Source organism: Puma concolor, chromosome C1, assembly GCF_028749965.1.
Source record: "Puma concolor isolate L17-30 chromosome C1, mPumCon1.1.hap2, whole genome shotgun sequence".
NCBI classification, from domain to species: Eukaryota; Metazoa; Chordata; class Mammalia; order Carnivora; family Felidae; genus Puma; species Puma concolor.
The window spans coordinates 18,538,724-18,554,587 of NC_141674.1; the positions used below are offsets into that span (position 1 = coordinate 18,538,724).

Below are 15,864 nucleotides of genomic sequence, written 5' to 3' on the forward strand. Positions count from 1 at the left end.
AGCCGCTTAACTGACTGAGCCACCCAGGCACCCTGATATTTATAATATTCTTAAGAGCTCAATGAATTGGCAGTGATGAAACCCGCCATTATATGTTCTGAGGCATATTTCATAGTGTCCAAATTCCTATTTTTAAATGGAGGCAAGGGATCTCTGTAAGTTCTAATTAGTTCCTTTTTATTCAAAATTCATCTTTCCTCCCCTCTTCCTTGGCTGTGCCCCCCCCCCACCCCCAGAAGTGTTTGGAATCAGAGGGTGGTTGTTTACCATTGTAACTATGTAACCGAATTGTAGATCTAATCATCTTTAAATATTCATTACCACTCCCTATATTCTACTTGGCCTTTAAAAATTGTTTGTGTAAGATTACCCTTTATCGAAATTAGCATGATCGTGTTACATTTCATGCTTTCTGCCTTGCATTTACTCATTCAAATTATACAGTGATTGAGTAATGTATGCTTACTAAAAAAGTTACAATAGTTTAGAAATAAATTTAATGGAATTTCAGTGTCCTTCTTAATAACCTTATATAAATTCTTCCCCAACAGTTAGTATTCATCCTTTTTTCTATGTAATTTTGCAAACATTGTATATGAGTGTGTATTTATGTGTGTTTTACATTCTGCTATTGTCTTTTTCACATATTATGTTGTAGAAGTCTTCCCATATCAAAAAACATAACAAGCGTTATGTTTCAAATGTTGTGAATTTAGGATATTTTATTTTTCTGTTGGATACATTTGAAAACCAGTTCAAGAAAAGGATGAATCTAGAGTAGCTTGGAGATCATAGATCTACCTCAGTTTTTAGAAATGTTGCTTAATGTGTTCCATAATAAGGATTTTTATTTAATTATTTCCCTGTTGATAGTCATATAGATTGTCTCAAGTTTTTTGTTTTGTTTTTTATCATGACAAACAGTGATGCCAGTCACAGTGTCCTTGTGCTACATTCTAAATAGGTCAGAAGGTTTTGTTCCTCAAAAGTCCGCACCAGTTTATATTCTCACTAATGTGAGACTATTCATTTCCCCACACTTCTGACCCTGGCATGTGTGTGTGTGTGTGTGTGTGTGTGCGCGCGCGCGCGCACAAAAATTTTTGCTATATTTTCATAGGCAAGAAAGGGTGTTTCGATTTTCAGAATTAATTTAAAACTAATTGTATGGCCTCTATTGTAATTAAGTACTAATTTTTTTTGGAGAGCTTTTGAAATACCTTCGTAGAGATATCAGCATTACCACAGCAGGGGTATCAGAGAGTAACAGTGCTAAGACAAGAGCTACTTTCTCATGGCTTGCTATTGCCTTCTAGTGGTTAATGTTGACGTTTTCTTTCTCTTAACTTTAGATTCCTTCGTGGTTTGTCTTCAAAATTTCATTATATTTATTGAATGATGCTCTGTAGTACCTCTCGGCACCTCTGTTTTTCTTTGTTTTGTTGGGCTTCCTTGTGTTGTTTCATAAAAAATTGAATCAAAGTAATTCAGCATTCTTTGTTTTCATTACTATACCCTTTTTTCTGAGATTCTTAATGAATAATCACATTCTAATGAGGTACAGCAGTTCAGCTTCATTGTGGATGCTTTACTAAGTCCAAAAGGATGGAAAGAATAGTAATTGTAATGTTTGGCTAGGTTCTTAAGTGTAGTCTGTGCCTTATTATCTCTGGGATGATAAGCATTATGTTTCAAATATTGTAGATTTAGGATATTTTATTTTTCTGTTGGATACATTTGAAAACCAGTTCAGGAAAAGGATGAATTTAGAGTAGCTTGGAGATCATAGACTTGCCCAGACTTGTCATTCCCCTCAAGTGCCATTGGAGACATTGTTTCAGTGTTTGAATTCAGGCAGTATTCTCCTCCATAGAGGCGGTGACTCTGTTCACTATAAACCCATCAAAGAACAAGTCATTGTATCTAATGTGTATTTATTCTGTATTCATTGATTTTGATAGGAAGCATATTGAAGCTTTGTTTTTTATTTTTATTTTTTTTTTACCGCCCTGAGATTCTGCTGGCCCGTCTCCAGCCCTTTTAAGTATAACCGTGAAAACTTTTCCATCAAGCCCTGGACTCCTCACTAACCCGCCTATTTCTCACATTTCATTCTCTTGTTAATTTATAAATTTGACATTTCAGATGACTGTGTGCATGGTGATAACTTGGATGTAATCAAAAAGTTATATTAATTGCCTTTGTATTTTTGACCTATTTTTAAATGGCTTAATTCCTTGTCACTTCCGGTTGCAATTGAGTTCTGCTAACTCCTCAGCTTTATTTTACTGGGTTCTAGTGCCCTCCTGCTTAACTGTTTGCTCTAAGAAATAAACTAACTTGATTCCGGCTATGGCTGGAGTGACCTTTTATTAATAAAATAGGTAGTTCTTTGTTCTGGAGCTTGTCCCCTATCATTTGACATACATACATTCCAATTTGATATTTACCTAAGTAAAAAATTTTTACCGTTTCTTCTTTACATTTTAAAATGGCTCTAATGTTCCTAGCAATACGCAGTTCCTGCCTCTGTTTTCAGCTTCCCACAAAGATGTAATAGATACAAATATCTCCACTTGTCTGACTTTAAAAGTATCTATTCTACATTTTCACATGATTTCCTTTTGAACCCTCTCCAGACATTTAAGAAACTCTAAACTTTTATACTTCGTTGTTAGCCTTTCTCAGTCTGGGGCAGATATTGAACAGGCATTTAATTTGTGCTTGACTAGAGTGCCATAAATTTTAGACGATATACAGAAGCATAAGACACGGACTTCACCTTCAAAGAAAAAATAGTCTGGTTGGGGAAACAAGAATAACGTATTAATTGAATAACAAGAATTAGAAGGAAGGCGTTCAGGATTTAGTAGACTATTAGTTTAATATAAACCAGCCCCGAATTAAAAAATTTAACAGTTCTAAAAAATCTAACAATGCTCATATTAAAATACTGAGCATAACTAATACATATTTTTAAAAAGCATATTAAAAAAAATGGGTGATGGGCACTGAAGAAGGCACTTGTTGGGATGAACACTGAGTGTGTATGTAAGTGATGAATCCTGGGAATCTACTCCCGAAGCCAAGAGCATACTGTATCTATACCCTGTATGTTAGCTAACTTGGTGATAAATTATATATTAAAAAAGAAAACGTTTCAGGTAGAGTGTAAAAAAAAAACCCATATTAAAAACTACAAGGTATGCAGTAGATACTGACTTTAAAGTAACTTTGGGGCTCCTGGGTGGCTCAGTCAGTTGAGCGTCCGACTTTGGCTCAGGTCATGATCTCGCGGTCCATGAGTTAGAGCCCCACGTCGGGCTCTGTGCTGCCAGCTCAGAGCCTGGAGCCTGTTTCAGATTCTGTGTCTCCCTCTCTCTGACCCTCCCCTGTTCATGCTCTGTCTCTCCCTGTCTCAAAAATAAATAAAACGTTAAAAAATAAAATAAAATAAAGTAATTTAAAAAAAATGTTTATTAAAAGTTTTTTTAAGTGTTGGGCGCCTGGGTGGCTCAGTTGGTTAAGCGTCCGATTTCGGCTCAGCTCATGATGTCACGGTCCGTGAGTTCAGCTCAGGGCATGATGTCATGGTCCCTGAGTTTGAGCCCCGCATCTGGCTGACAGAACATGAAGCAGGCTCCAGGCTCCGAGCTCTCTGCACAGAGCCCGACATGGGGCCCGAACCCACTGACTGCGAAATCATGACCTGAGCCGAAGTTGGATGCTTAACCGACTGAGCCTCTCAGGCACCCGTCTGTCCTTTCTCGATGTACAGTTTTGTTTCCAAGCTCTGTTCGTTTTTATCTCCTAAGTACCTCTAAAATCCATTTATTCCTTTTTATGTCTACAGCCCCTTTTATCCAGCTAAGACTGCCATCTTTTATCTGGACTGCTAGGAAGGGACCAAGGGATGAGTGGGTGGGACTAATGTGGAAGAAGACGTTTTGGGTTAGGACATATTTATGTTGCTGGTGAAATACCTAATATGTAGCATATGAAAACTTTGTCTTTTTCTCTAATGGAACCAAGTTTATTCAAACTTATACAACCGTATTGATTGTCACCTCAGGGTATTTAACTTTCTTTTATGGCCAAGCACTGTAGTCGTCAGTGTGAGCTCGTCCATTCAGGGTGTGGGGGGTGGGGGTGAAGGTAGATTGGGAAGGCAGAGGATAAGAAGGGATAATAGGAGACCTGTCTGTGTTATTCCACAGTCCTCTCCAATGACATTCCCACCCCCTCTGCTGAAGGTCCTTAACCTTGATCAGGTATACAGGGGTGGCTCTGTCTCACTTAATTTCTGAATTATAACAATCATAGCATCTTAATCTACTTGGCTGAAGAGCCCCCTGATTCAGTATTCTAAATTGAACTCACTAATCTGACCTCTGTGTTTCCCATGTTATTATAAAGTGTGCTATTCTTGGCTTCTTGTGTGTTACATGACAGTGCAGAAACTTCGGGTTTTCTGCTTGGATTGTCTGTATTGGAGTTTCTTAACACGTTTCTTGGTGATAAATCCAAATATTCCTGGGGAAGCAGGCGTAAAAATTCAGGGCAAGAATCTCCGTCGTAGCAAGATTTTATTCCCTAGATTTGAATTAATAGGTTTTGCCTTTTCTCACTCACTTTTCTGGTTTAAACCTCAACTGTGTTGGGCCACAGTGTGTTTGTAAGTGGGGCGCTTAGTTATTAAGTTTTACGGATTCTGGTTTCTGAAACTGTCCCGCTTGTTTCTGTATTTATCTGAACAAATGTATTTGTTTGTCTCATACTGGCCCCATGTAAATAAGCTCCAGGAGAGCAGGAACCTTGTCTGTCTAGTTCGACAGTGCTTCGTGTCAGCGTAAGCATTTGATAAAGCAGTTACGGGCTGGAAGAGTAACGCTTCTATTTTGGGGCTCGGGTGGTTTTCCTTCTTACAGTGTCCCCATCTTTCTTTCAGCATTGGAGAGGGGTCTCTTGAAAACCCTGCAGAAACTGGATGAATATCTGAATTCTCCCCTCCCTGATGAAATTGATGAGAACAGTATGGAGGACATTAAGTTTTCTACACGTAAATTTCTGGATGGCAATGAAATGACATTAGCTGACTGCAACCTGCTTCCCAAACTGCACATTGTCAAGGTAGGTCTATGGGATGTGGTGTCACTTTGCAGTTAGGGGGCTCTTCTCTGTTTATTGAGATAGCGCTTTCTTTGTGTGTGAAATTTCCTCGATCTTCTGTATATGACCAGGAACCCCCGAACAGTAGAAATTAATGCTATTTAGGCAACGGTTGAAATGCCTTAGAGTTAATTAAATGGAAAATTGTGTCTTAAAATTGAGGCATATGAGAAAGAAGAATATTTTTTCCTATGTCTGCATAAAAATTAAAAACGGTAGCAGGTAACTTGGAATTGGAGTTTGCTACACAAACTTACATTGTCAAATTCTGTTCTGTGATCATCTGGTACAAGGCAAAAAATATTTACTGAGCATTTCTTGTGTAAGACATTGTGCTAACTAGAATAGGAGTAAGCACTAGTTGTGCAGTAAAGGTCAAGACCAAGGAAAACGGACATCTAAAATAGCACGTGCGCTTTAAGGTATTTATCGAGCAATGCCACTTGGCTGTCTCCTCCCTGGATCCCCGGAGCAGGCGTTTACGGTCACTATTTACTGAAGTTCTGATGTCGTGTGCAGTCCTGTCATTATTTAAAACTCTAGTTAGGACGAAGGTGACTTCTTCTCCAATAGAAGCAGTTCTCAGAGATTGTTGGAATTAGTTTGTCCCCAAACTGGAGATATGTCTGGTGTACAAGTCATGGAAAATAAATGTTCACTTTCGATCTCTTTGTGTTTTCAGGTGGTGGCCAAAAAATATCGCAACTTTGATATTCCAAAAGGGATGGCTGGCATCTGGAGATACCTAACTAACGCTTATAGCAGGGATGAGTTTACCAATACCTGTCCCAGTGACAAGGAGGTTGAAATAGCATATAGCGACGTAGCCAAAAGACTCACCAAGTAAACTATCACTTATGAGAGAGATGATTTCACGTCTTCCCCTAAGAACATGCTTTTCCTAACAGACTGCTCCTGTTCCTATAAAGTAGAAATCTTATTTTGCATGAACATGCAGTTATTCAGGATTAGGATCAAGGATAGACCAGGTATAGTAGCTGTCTTTAAGTACACACTCCTAAGCAGTATTATGTTAAAATTCTTCACCCTGCCTCCCCTTCCTGCCCCTACCCCTTCCCCTGCCCCCCATTTGGGGACACTCCATCACGCTCTTTTCACTTTAGAGGTCGTTTGCCATCCTTCTGGAACCCTCACTGTTGTGTCTGTTCGCTTTGTGTAGACGGCGGAACTTTGAGTGTTGATGTGTGAACATAGTAACCGTGACCTCCCCAGTCAGCCCCCAGCTGGTGCACAATGCATGGTACAAGGAATATTTATGTATGTTTGGAATTTTAGAGTATTTCGTATATGAAGGGATCGCCACCATATCAGAATACCGCCGTATCTATCGGTTTCGGGATAATCTGAACCGGGTGTGCTCCCACCAGTGAAGAGAGCCTTCCACAGAAAGTCACTACAAACTTTGCCGTTTCACTTTTGTACGTGGGTTTTTACTTTTGCCCGAAAGCATTTATCCCTCAAACCAGTTGTAACATCTGACCCTATGTAGAAGCTAAAAGTTTAGAGAGAGAGAGATGATAATTCTCAAGGTCTTCCTCAAGTCCATATGAGAAAAACCAGTGGGCACCTGCCCTTCTGTCTAAATGTGTGGTGGGTTTTTTTTATGTTTTTTTTTTTTTTTTTTTTTTGGTATGTATTTTGCCCAGTGCCATTCATTTGGAACCATATTGCTTTCCTCCTTTATTTAAAAATCTCCTTTTTAGGTAAGCATAGACTTTGCTGTCTGTAGATCTTTTGAGCAACACTACATAAACTGATCTTTAGTTGATTTTGCTGTCACAGGACAACGATTTGTAATGATTAACCCTCACAGATATTAACCAAAGGAATGTCGGGTGGGTTTGTCAAAATGGCAAGTAGAATTTTGTTTCTAAAACATATTTAATTAATGTGGATCATCTAAACAATGCACTTTCCACCCTATATTAAAAACAAGATAAAACACACGTTACGAGCTTTCCCATTCCACTCCCGTTTACTGTTAAACTTTGGGTTGGAGGATGGTTCGCTCCTTTGGGACTAAATTGTAGTTCTGATGGTGAGAACGCATTTACCGAGTTTTGCCTAATCTCAGTCATTGTACGTCTTTCAATTAAATTTTTCTAAAGCCGCACTGAGGGATAGCACTCTGCATGCTTGTTTTTTAGATTGAAGTCCTAAACGAGGGATGGTCTGTGCTCTGACAGGGGAGGATGAACTTGGCAAAAATAAAACAAAAAGTCTGCTATGTATTTATTCATTTTTTAAAAACGTACTTTATAAATACTGCTCCAAAGACCATGGCTGTGACTCGAATACACTTTTGGTAATTTTTTATACATAACTTGTTTAAGAAGTGCTATTTCTCAGAGGCTGTTTTTGGAAATTCAAGTATATTATTGCTTTAAAGTGGCGGTGTTTCCCCCCACTTTGATGTGGTAACATTCAGTAAGCACTGGTGTTATGGAAGCAGCCTGATTTTTATAAATGTACTGCATTTTTATCAGTAATTGCTTGGTATAGAAGGGTGAGCTCCATACTGTCTCCGTTCGGCTCAGGGAAGTTTCTTTGCCTTACCTTTCTTAGAACGCCTTATTGGTGATCGAAAGTTTGGGCACCCACCTTTTTATAATTAAATATTGGATGATGACTTACCTGGTTCCAAGAAGAGCACTCAGGTTATCATTGAGAGGTTCTATAGCCTCAGTGGGTGAAAATGTCGCATCTGCACCGGGAAGCACATTGCCAGTTCTCACCTACTTTCTAAGTGGTAAGTTGGCATTCAGGTGATACTGAGCCGGGCCTCGTAGCCTGAAGTATGAAAAAGATTCAAGAGAAGGGGGTCTGTTCTTCCAAGTGAATGGTGGCCTCGGTGCAGAGGAGAGGGTAATGAGGACAGCGGCACATTCCTCAAAGTAGAGCGATGGAAAACACATTCTGAAATTCAGTTGTGAAGTATTTCCACTTTCGGTATTTTTTCTCTTCAGTGTCTTTTTAAAATTTATCCCATGATTATACTTGGCTATCCCTCTGGATACCTAAGGAAGGCAGGTTTCTCTCTTCTGATTTTGATGTAGAAAGACCTTACTACTTTATCAGGGAAGATAGATAAAATTGAGATTGGCAAATGGACAAAAAGCTAGTAAAGAGAATAATCCTAGAACTTTTTTTAATCCCATTTTGTACTTGCGGAAAGGTCGTAGCTTAAGATATTGGGAGATATTAGGACATAAAAGTTTTCATGGCAATTAGTGTATGATTTGACATAATGTGGATCATCTGATATTTATTTCTACAACTACTGAATCGTTTCCCCCTTCATTTAAACCCCTTACCTTCCCCTTCAACAAGATTAGATTCTGAATGGAAACTCCCACTGTTTTCCAAGGAATTCTGAGACATTTTTGTGTTTAACAGTTGGAAAGCTCTTTATTTCAGCAGATATAACTTCCTTTTTTTTTTTTTTTTTAATGTAGATGCAGATATTCTCTAGCCTTCTATCTTTTATTAGGATCGTTGGCTTTTGTGATGAAAATCATAGAAGATTTGATTTCTTGGTAACTCAGCTTACACAATTTATGTTTAAATTCTTGAGCAATCTGTATGCAATTAAGAGACTTCTGACATTCTTACACTAAGTTGATCAACTCTAGAGTTTAGGCAATTTAACTTCTGTTGAGTTTTGAATCTCTCCAGAGTTATGTAGATAGCTTTTATTTCTGTACATTTAAAATCTCCATTTAGAAAATATCTGCAAGGTAAAAAAAATGGGAAGAAATAGCAATGTATTTTTTCATGAACATTTTGATACACATTTCATCAAGTTTATTGATTAACCATTTTCTTATACTGGTTATAGTCAGTATTTGATTCTGAGAGGGAAGTATTCGTTATTGATACACTGTATGGGCTTTTTTTATTCCATCCTTTACAAATGATCAAGATTGGAGCCGTCAAAATTATATTTTTATCATGGAAAAAATTTCAACTCCCCAAGTCATAATGTTGAACAGAATTGGAATATTTTCTTTAGAATTACTTGAAAAGGCAAATGAAAGCTTATTATAGAATGCTTGTATTTTCTTTTCTCTCTAGAACCAGTATATTGCTGGCAGCTATTGTATTAAAAAAATAAAGTATATTTTCACTATCATAAAAGGTTCTTTTTTCCCCCCCTCATGAAAATAAATAGTAACCTGGGGTAAAAGTGTTTTACTTGAGACTACTTTTTTCCACGAGTGGGTGATTCGGCACATTTAATAGATTAAAGGGGGAAAAAATATAGTCATCTCAGTAGGTGGATAAAATAATTTGATAAGAACTTTCATAATTCTCATTCTTAGCAAAATAGGACCAGCGGCAAAAAAAAAATGTTTAACCTGGTGAAGCCATCTAAGAACCTATAGCAAATTTCATACATAGGTTGCCTTTTATCATGGCTATTATCCAGCTACTTTCTACAGCTATTTTATTAGAAACATTCTAGCCGGTGCAGTAAAATCAGTAGAAAGAACAGGGGATGGAAAAGAAGTGACCAAATGGCTGCTCTTTGCAGATGATACATACACATAAAGGAAATCCATAATAACCTGTTAGAAATAAGAAAATTAAGCCAGCTTACTAGATACAATAATGAAGAAATATAATTACTATATACTAATATTAACCATATTAAGATTAATAAACTAGTAACACTGAGTGACAATTCTGGAAAAACCTGGGTGACAGGAAAATTGGTAGGAAATTGTCAGTGTATACTTTTTTGAGTTTTGAGAAATTTGTAGCAAATATATTACCTATTCCAAAAAATAAAACTGTTTTAAAAGATAAACTATAAGCTATTTAGGATCAAAATGTGCAATTCTTTATGAAGAAAAGTGCAAAATATTATCAAAGGACCTAATAGAAACCTGCTCAATGGATAGGTATACCATGTTCATGGATAGGGAGCTTAAGAGTCTGAGTTTCAATTCAGTCTCAAGTAATTTATAAATTCAGTATATTTTCCCACAAAATCCCAACTGTGTGTGTGTGTGTATGTAAACTAGATAAATGGATTTTAAAAAATTCATATGGAAGAATTAATGCCCCTCAAATAGCCAATATATGGAAAAGGGAAGGTAGCCTAGTAGACTTGCCTGATAAGATATAAAGACTTAAAAGCTTACAGTAATTGATGGGTAGGTTATAGTAGGTCACGACAACACAACATTCACACTACAACTAGTAAAAACACCAAAATAATACTTTTAAACCATCAGAAAACTGTGGAAGCAAGAAGAACTAAATGAATTGGAATTTCAGAGGAGGAAGCCCTTCTGAGGTGAACTGATGGTCTGGTAATTTTCTTCCCTGGGGGCATTTGCTGATTCTGGGCCTGGGACTGAGGACTGGGTTTGGCCCATGCAGAGGGGTTCTTCTGGGGAAATGAAAATCACAAGGCTCTTGTCTACAGGGCACACTGGAAACCTGAGGTACCCCAAATACATGACTGGATTTCTCACAGGACACTTGCTGAACTCCAGAGCTGTCCAGGGCATGCAAGAAGCTAAGCCCAGGGCTTCCAAAAGGCAGAATGAGATCTCCCACAATCCCACCATATTTAGGAGACAAAATTTCATTAGCTGGAGGGGTTTACTCAAAACACAGGAACGTAATGGTTGCCTGGCACTGGGGGTGGGAATGGGAATTGCAAACAAACATAAGGGATCTTTAAGATGATGGAACTATTCCAAATATGGATTATAGATAAGGGTCTAATGTCCACAATATATAAAGAATTCTTATAATAATAAAAGAGCAAGGATGTGAATAGACCTCTCTTTAAAGAAGATACAAAGATGGCCAATAAACACACGAAAGAAGCTTAATATTAGTCATTATGGAAGTGTAAATTAGAACCACAAAAAATAGCCTCTAGTGTGGCTATAATCAAGAAGACAGACAATTATTAAGTGTTGGCGATGAGGTGGACGAATTACAACTCTCATACATTGCTGGTGGGAGCATAAAATGGTGTAGCTGCATTGGAAAACAGCCTGGTGGTTCTTCAAAAAGTTAAACATAGAGCAACCATATGACCCAGCAATTTCACTCCTAGGTTTCCTAGCCAGGAAAATTAAAACTGTCTGCACATCTTGTACATGGATGCTCATGTCAGTTATAATAGCCCCCAAATGGAAACAACCCAGATATCATCAGATGAATGGTTAAAAAACAACAAACCCAAACCTGTAGATCTCTATATATCTATGTGTTCATGTACTGGAATACTATGCAGCCATTAAAAAAATACAGATACAAGGCACAACATGAATGAAGCTTGAAAACATTATGCTCAGTGAAAGAGCCCAATCACAAAAGGCCACGTATTTATGCAAAATGTCCAGAAGAGGGAAATCTTAACGGAGACCGACAAGTTACTGGGTTGCCGGGAGTTGGGGGAGGAGACAATGGGGAGGGACTGCTGGCAGGTCTGGTGTTCCTTTCTTGAGTGATAAAAGTGTTCCAAAACTAAATGATGGTGATGGTTGTTCAACTTTGTGAATACTAAAATATAAAAAAACCACACCGAATTGTGTACTCTCAAAGCGTGGACTTTGTGGTATGTAAGTTATATCTCAATTTTTTAAAAGTGCATGGAGGCAGCTCTGCCATGCTGAAGTTTTGGATAATCTTCAACAAAGCGGTTTGGCAGCTTTGTTGCCAGAGTTAGTCACTTGGCTTTCTTTTGTGTTTGAATTAAAGTTAACAATTTAAGGGGCGCCTGGGTGGCTCAGTCCGTTAAGCCGCAGACTTTGGCTCAGGTCATGATCTCGCGGTCCGTGAGTTCAAGCCTCGCGTCGGGCTCTGTGCTGACAGCTCAGAGCCTGGAGCCTGTTTCAGATTCTGTGTTTCCCTCTCTCTGATCCTCCCCTGTTCATGCTCTGTCTCTCCCTGTCTCAAAAGTAAATAAAACGTTAAAAAAATTTAAAAAAAAAAGAACAATTTAAATGTCATCCAAAATGTATTCTTAAAAGGGAAAAAGGAAAAAAAATGAAAATAAGTTTTGTTTGTTTATTGTGAGAGGGAAAGAGAGAGTGAGCAGGGAGGGGCAGAGAGAGGGAGAGCGAGAATCCCAAACAGGCCCTGTGGTGCCAGCGCAGAGCCCGACGATGGGCTTGGACCCATCCATGAAACGAGATCATGACCTGAGCTGAAATCGAGAGTTGGACGCTTAACCGACTGAGCCACCCGGGCGCCCTGAAAAAAAGAATTTTTGTATAAACCATTTAGTTTTGTTCACCTAAAATGGGTGAATTCTACAGCCTATAAATTATGCTTCAATAACATGGTTTTTTTTTTTAAGCTAAAAAACACAAATCTGAAATTAAGAATTTATTTTATGTGTTTAAACAATAAAACAGCAGAAGACACGATTAGTGCTCAAAGGTAGGTCAACAGAAAAAAAAACAAAACTGAAGCAAGGCAGTAAAAAGAATGCAAAAACAAATCTACAAGGAAAGAACACGAGAGAGAACACAATCTAAAGATAGGTGTAATTGAAGTCACAGGGAATGGGGTAGAAGCAATATTGGGTGAAATAATGGCTGAGAACTCTCCAGACTTGTTGACATCAACCCACAGATTCATTAGCCTCAGCAAACCCCATAAGGAATCAAAACAAAGAGACCACAACATAGAATACTAGTCAAACTCTTGAAAACCAAAGGCAGAGAAGTCTGAAGACAGCCAGAGAGAAATGACCCATAACCTTTGAAGGAGTCACAATGAAACTAATAGCTGACTTCTCAGCAGAGAGGTTGGAAGCCAGAAGAAAGGGGAATCTTCAAACTGCTGAAAAGAAAAGGAAAGGAAAGGAAACCCTACCAACGGAGAATTCCATACTTTCGTGAAAGTATTCTCAAAAGCTAAGTCAAAAGGCATTTTCACAGAGACAAAAGCCGAGAGAATTTGGCAACAGCAGACCAATGCTACCAGATACTGAAAGAAGTACTTCAGCCCAAAGGCAAATGACCCCCAGACTGAGGCACAGAACCAGAAGGAGGAATAAGCAATGGAAATGGTAAAATCTGTAGGCAAATGTAAAAGAATATTGACTACTTAACAACAACGTCTTGCAGATACGCACTGTCGTATATTTTATTTCTGTGGAAGTAAACATTTACATATCTATATTCTGCAGAAGTATATTTTATGGGACATATAACTGGCTTACAGAAGTAAAATGTAATGAAGTAAAATAGATAACGTGCAGTATATAGCTGGTTATATATTATAAATATATAACATTGATGGAGGTGTAGTAGGAAAGTAAGCGGAGTTAAGTACTTGTAGGATCCTTACATTAAATACTGATTTAAGAAAACTACAAAACAGATAAGTTTTATAATGCCTAGGGTAGCTATTACGATAATTATAAGAATAAACATCTAAGATTCAAGGGGAAAAGAATTTTTAAAAAAGCCAATGAATCCCAACAAAAGGACAAGAGGACTAAAGGAATAAAGGATCGGACAAATTGAAAAAATAGAAAAAGGTTAGCTATAAACCATATACCATGAGTAATTATATTAAATATAAGTGCACTAAACAATCATTAAAAATCAGAAAGTGGGAAGTGTTCCTCTGTCTCCATCTCTCTGCCCCTCCCCTGCTAATGCTCTCTCTCTCTCAAAAATAAACGTTAAAAAAAAGAGAGTGTTGAATGATTAAAAACAAAGTCAAAACCCAATATTTGACACATACAAGAAACCCACTATAAGGATACAGAAAGGTTGAAAATAAAGGGTGGAACAGTCAATCTGTCGACACATTAATCAAAAGAAAGCAGACATAACCATTTATCATACAAAGCAGGCTTTGAGGCAGAAAGTATTACTAGAGCCAAAGAAGGACATTTTATAATACAGGACATTTAGAGTATCCTTTTTTTTTTTTTAATTTTTTTTTCAACGTTTTATTTATTTTTGAGACAGAGAGAGACAGAGCATGAACGGGGGAGGGGCAGAGAGAGAGGGAGACACAGAATCGGAAACAGGCTCCAGGCTCCGAGCCGTCAGCCCAGAGCCTGACGCGGGGCTCGAACTCACGGACCGCGAGATCGTGACCTGGCTGAAGTCGGACGCTTAACCGACTGCGCCACCCAGGCGCCCCTTAGGGTATCCTTTTATAATGAAAGTCTTATTTACTTGGAAGATACAAAGTCCTAAACTTGTATGCATCTAACAACACAGTCTTAAATACATACAGCAAAAGTTAACTAAGCTAAAAGGAAGAAATAGACAAATGCACCATCACAATCAAAGATTTTCATCATAGCTCTCTCATAACTGATAGAAGAACAGAACCTCCCACCCCACTCAATAAGGAATTTGAATAAGTTAACCAACTTGACTTGACTGACATTGGAACCCTATATCCAACAACTGCAGAACACGCATTCTTTTCAAGTACTTGCTTTTCGAGTACTTTGCTTTCAGCAAAGTAGACCATATGCTGGCCTATAAAGCAAGTCTCAACGAATTTCAAAGAAATCCTCCAAAGTATGTGCTCTGACCACAGCAGAATTAAAATAGACATGACTGAAAGACAGCAGGAGAATCCCAGTGATAGCAAGTGCAAAGTAAGACCAAAACCTGCACTGAAATTTAAAAAAAATTAACAAACATATGTGCCTATTATGTGCCAGGAACTATTCTAACCACTTTACATACACTCACTTAGTCTCCCTAACAATCCTATGACATGGAGACTATGATTCCCATTTTGTGGATGAAGAAATTGATGCACAGGGAAGTTAAGAGAGTTGCTCAAGGTCACACAGCTATTAAGTCACAGAGCCAGAATTAGAGCCCAAGGAACGTAGCAATAGGCGGATTGTGAGCTGCAATCTGTACAAGTGTACCTGCTTTTACTAGCGTAGACTTGGCTCCCCGAGTCCCGCCAGCCAAGGTAATTGGGTTGCCAGGTCAGCAGAGCTCCAGCAGGAGCAAATCTATTCTTGTCTGTTCTCTGGGGCAGGTCTCCGGCGAGGAGCAGAGGGTCGAGGGCCCCGGCCCGACAGGCCCTGCCTCTCCCGGGAAGGCTTACTGCCTCGTGCTGGAGGCAACGTTAGCCTTGCCCTTGCTGGCTTTCGGGGCGCCCGTTGGGTGCTGATCTAGAAGGACCAGCAGGGGGCGCAGGCCCCCTTGCCGTCGCTCCCCGGGCTGCAAACCGCCCGGCAGCTGCAGACCCGCGTCAGTTTGGGGAGCTGGCAGCTCGGCTCCGCCGCGTCGCTGGCTTCCTTCCTCTTTATCAGATCTGTCCCGGCTGCTGCACGCAGTGAAGGCACCTCCGGCCTCCGCCCCTCCTTCCTGTGCCGAACGGCCGCTCTAACCTGCAGCGCCGCCCCCCCCACCCCCCGCCCCGCTCGCACCCCGGGGAGGGGGACACCCCGCTTGCAAGTCAGGCGGCCCGAGGGCTTCCGCTCCCCGCGGGGGCAGAGCCCGCGAGCGCGCGATCTCCGCGCACCCCCAGCCCTTCGCGCGCCCTCGGCGGTCGGCCGGCAGGCGGGAGGCTGCAGGGAGCGCCTCGGCCGCGACCGCAGCAGGTGCGGGTGCAGGCGGCTGCGGCGGGGGGACCCAGCGATGCTGCCAAGGCCGGTCCTGGGGGGCCCCCTCCCCCCTCCCCGCCGCGCCGGGACGCGGCTCCGCG

General features: G+C 39.8%; 1 protein-coding gene across 1 annotated transcript in view; it reads left to right on the forward strand.

Annotated features, from left to right (window-relative positions):
- Positions 1-9,376, forward strand: part of CLIC4 (CLIC family member 4) — a 67,173-nt gene extending 57,797 nt beyond the window's left edge. The window contains exons 5-6 of the mRNA XM_086716071.1: positions 4,949-5,130; positions 5,852-9,376. Of these exons, the coding sequence (XP_086572197.1) occupies positions 4,949-5,130; positions 5,852-6,016 (347 nt within the window). The 3' untranslated portion in view covers positions 6,017-9,376. The remainder of the gene's footprint in view (positions 1-4,948; positions 5,131-5,851) is intronic.
- Positions 9,377-15,864: the final 6,488 nt, after the last annotated feature.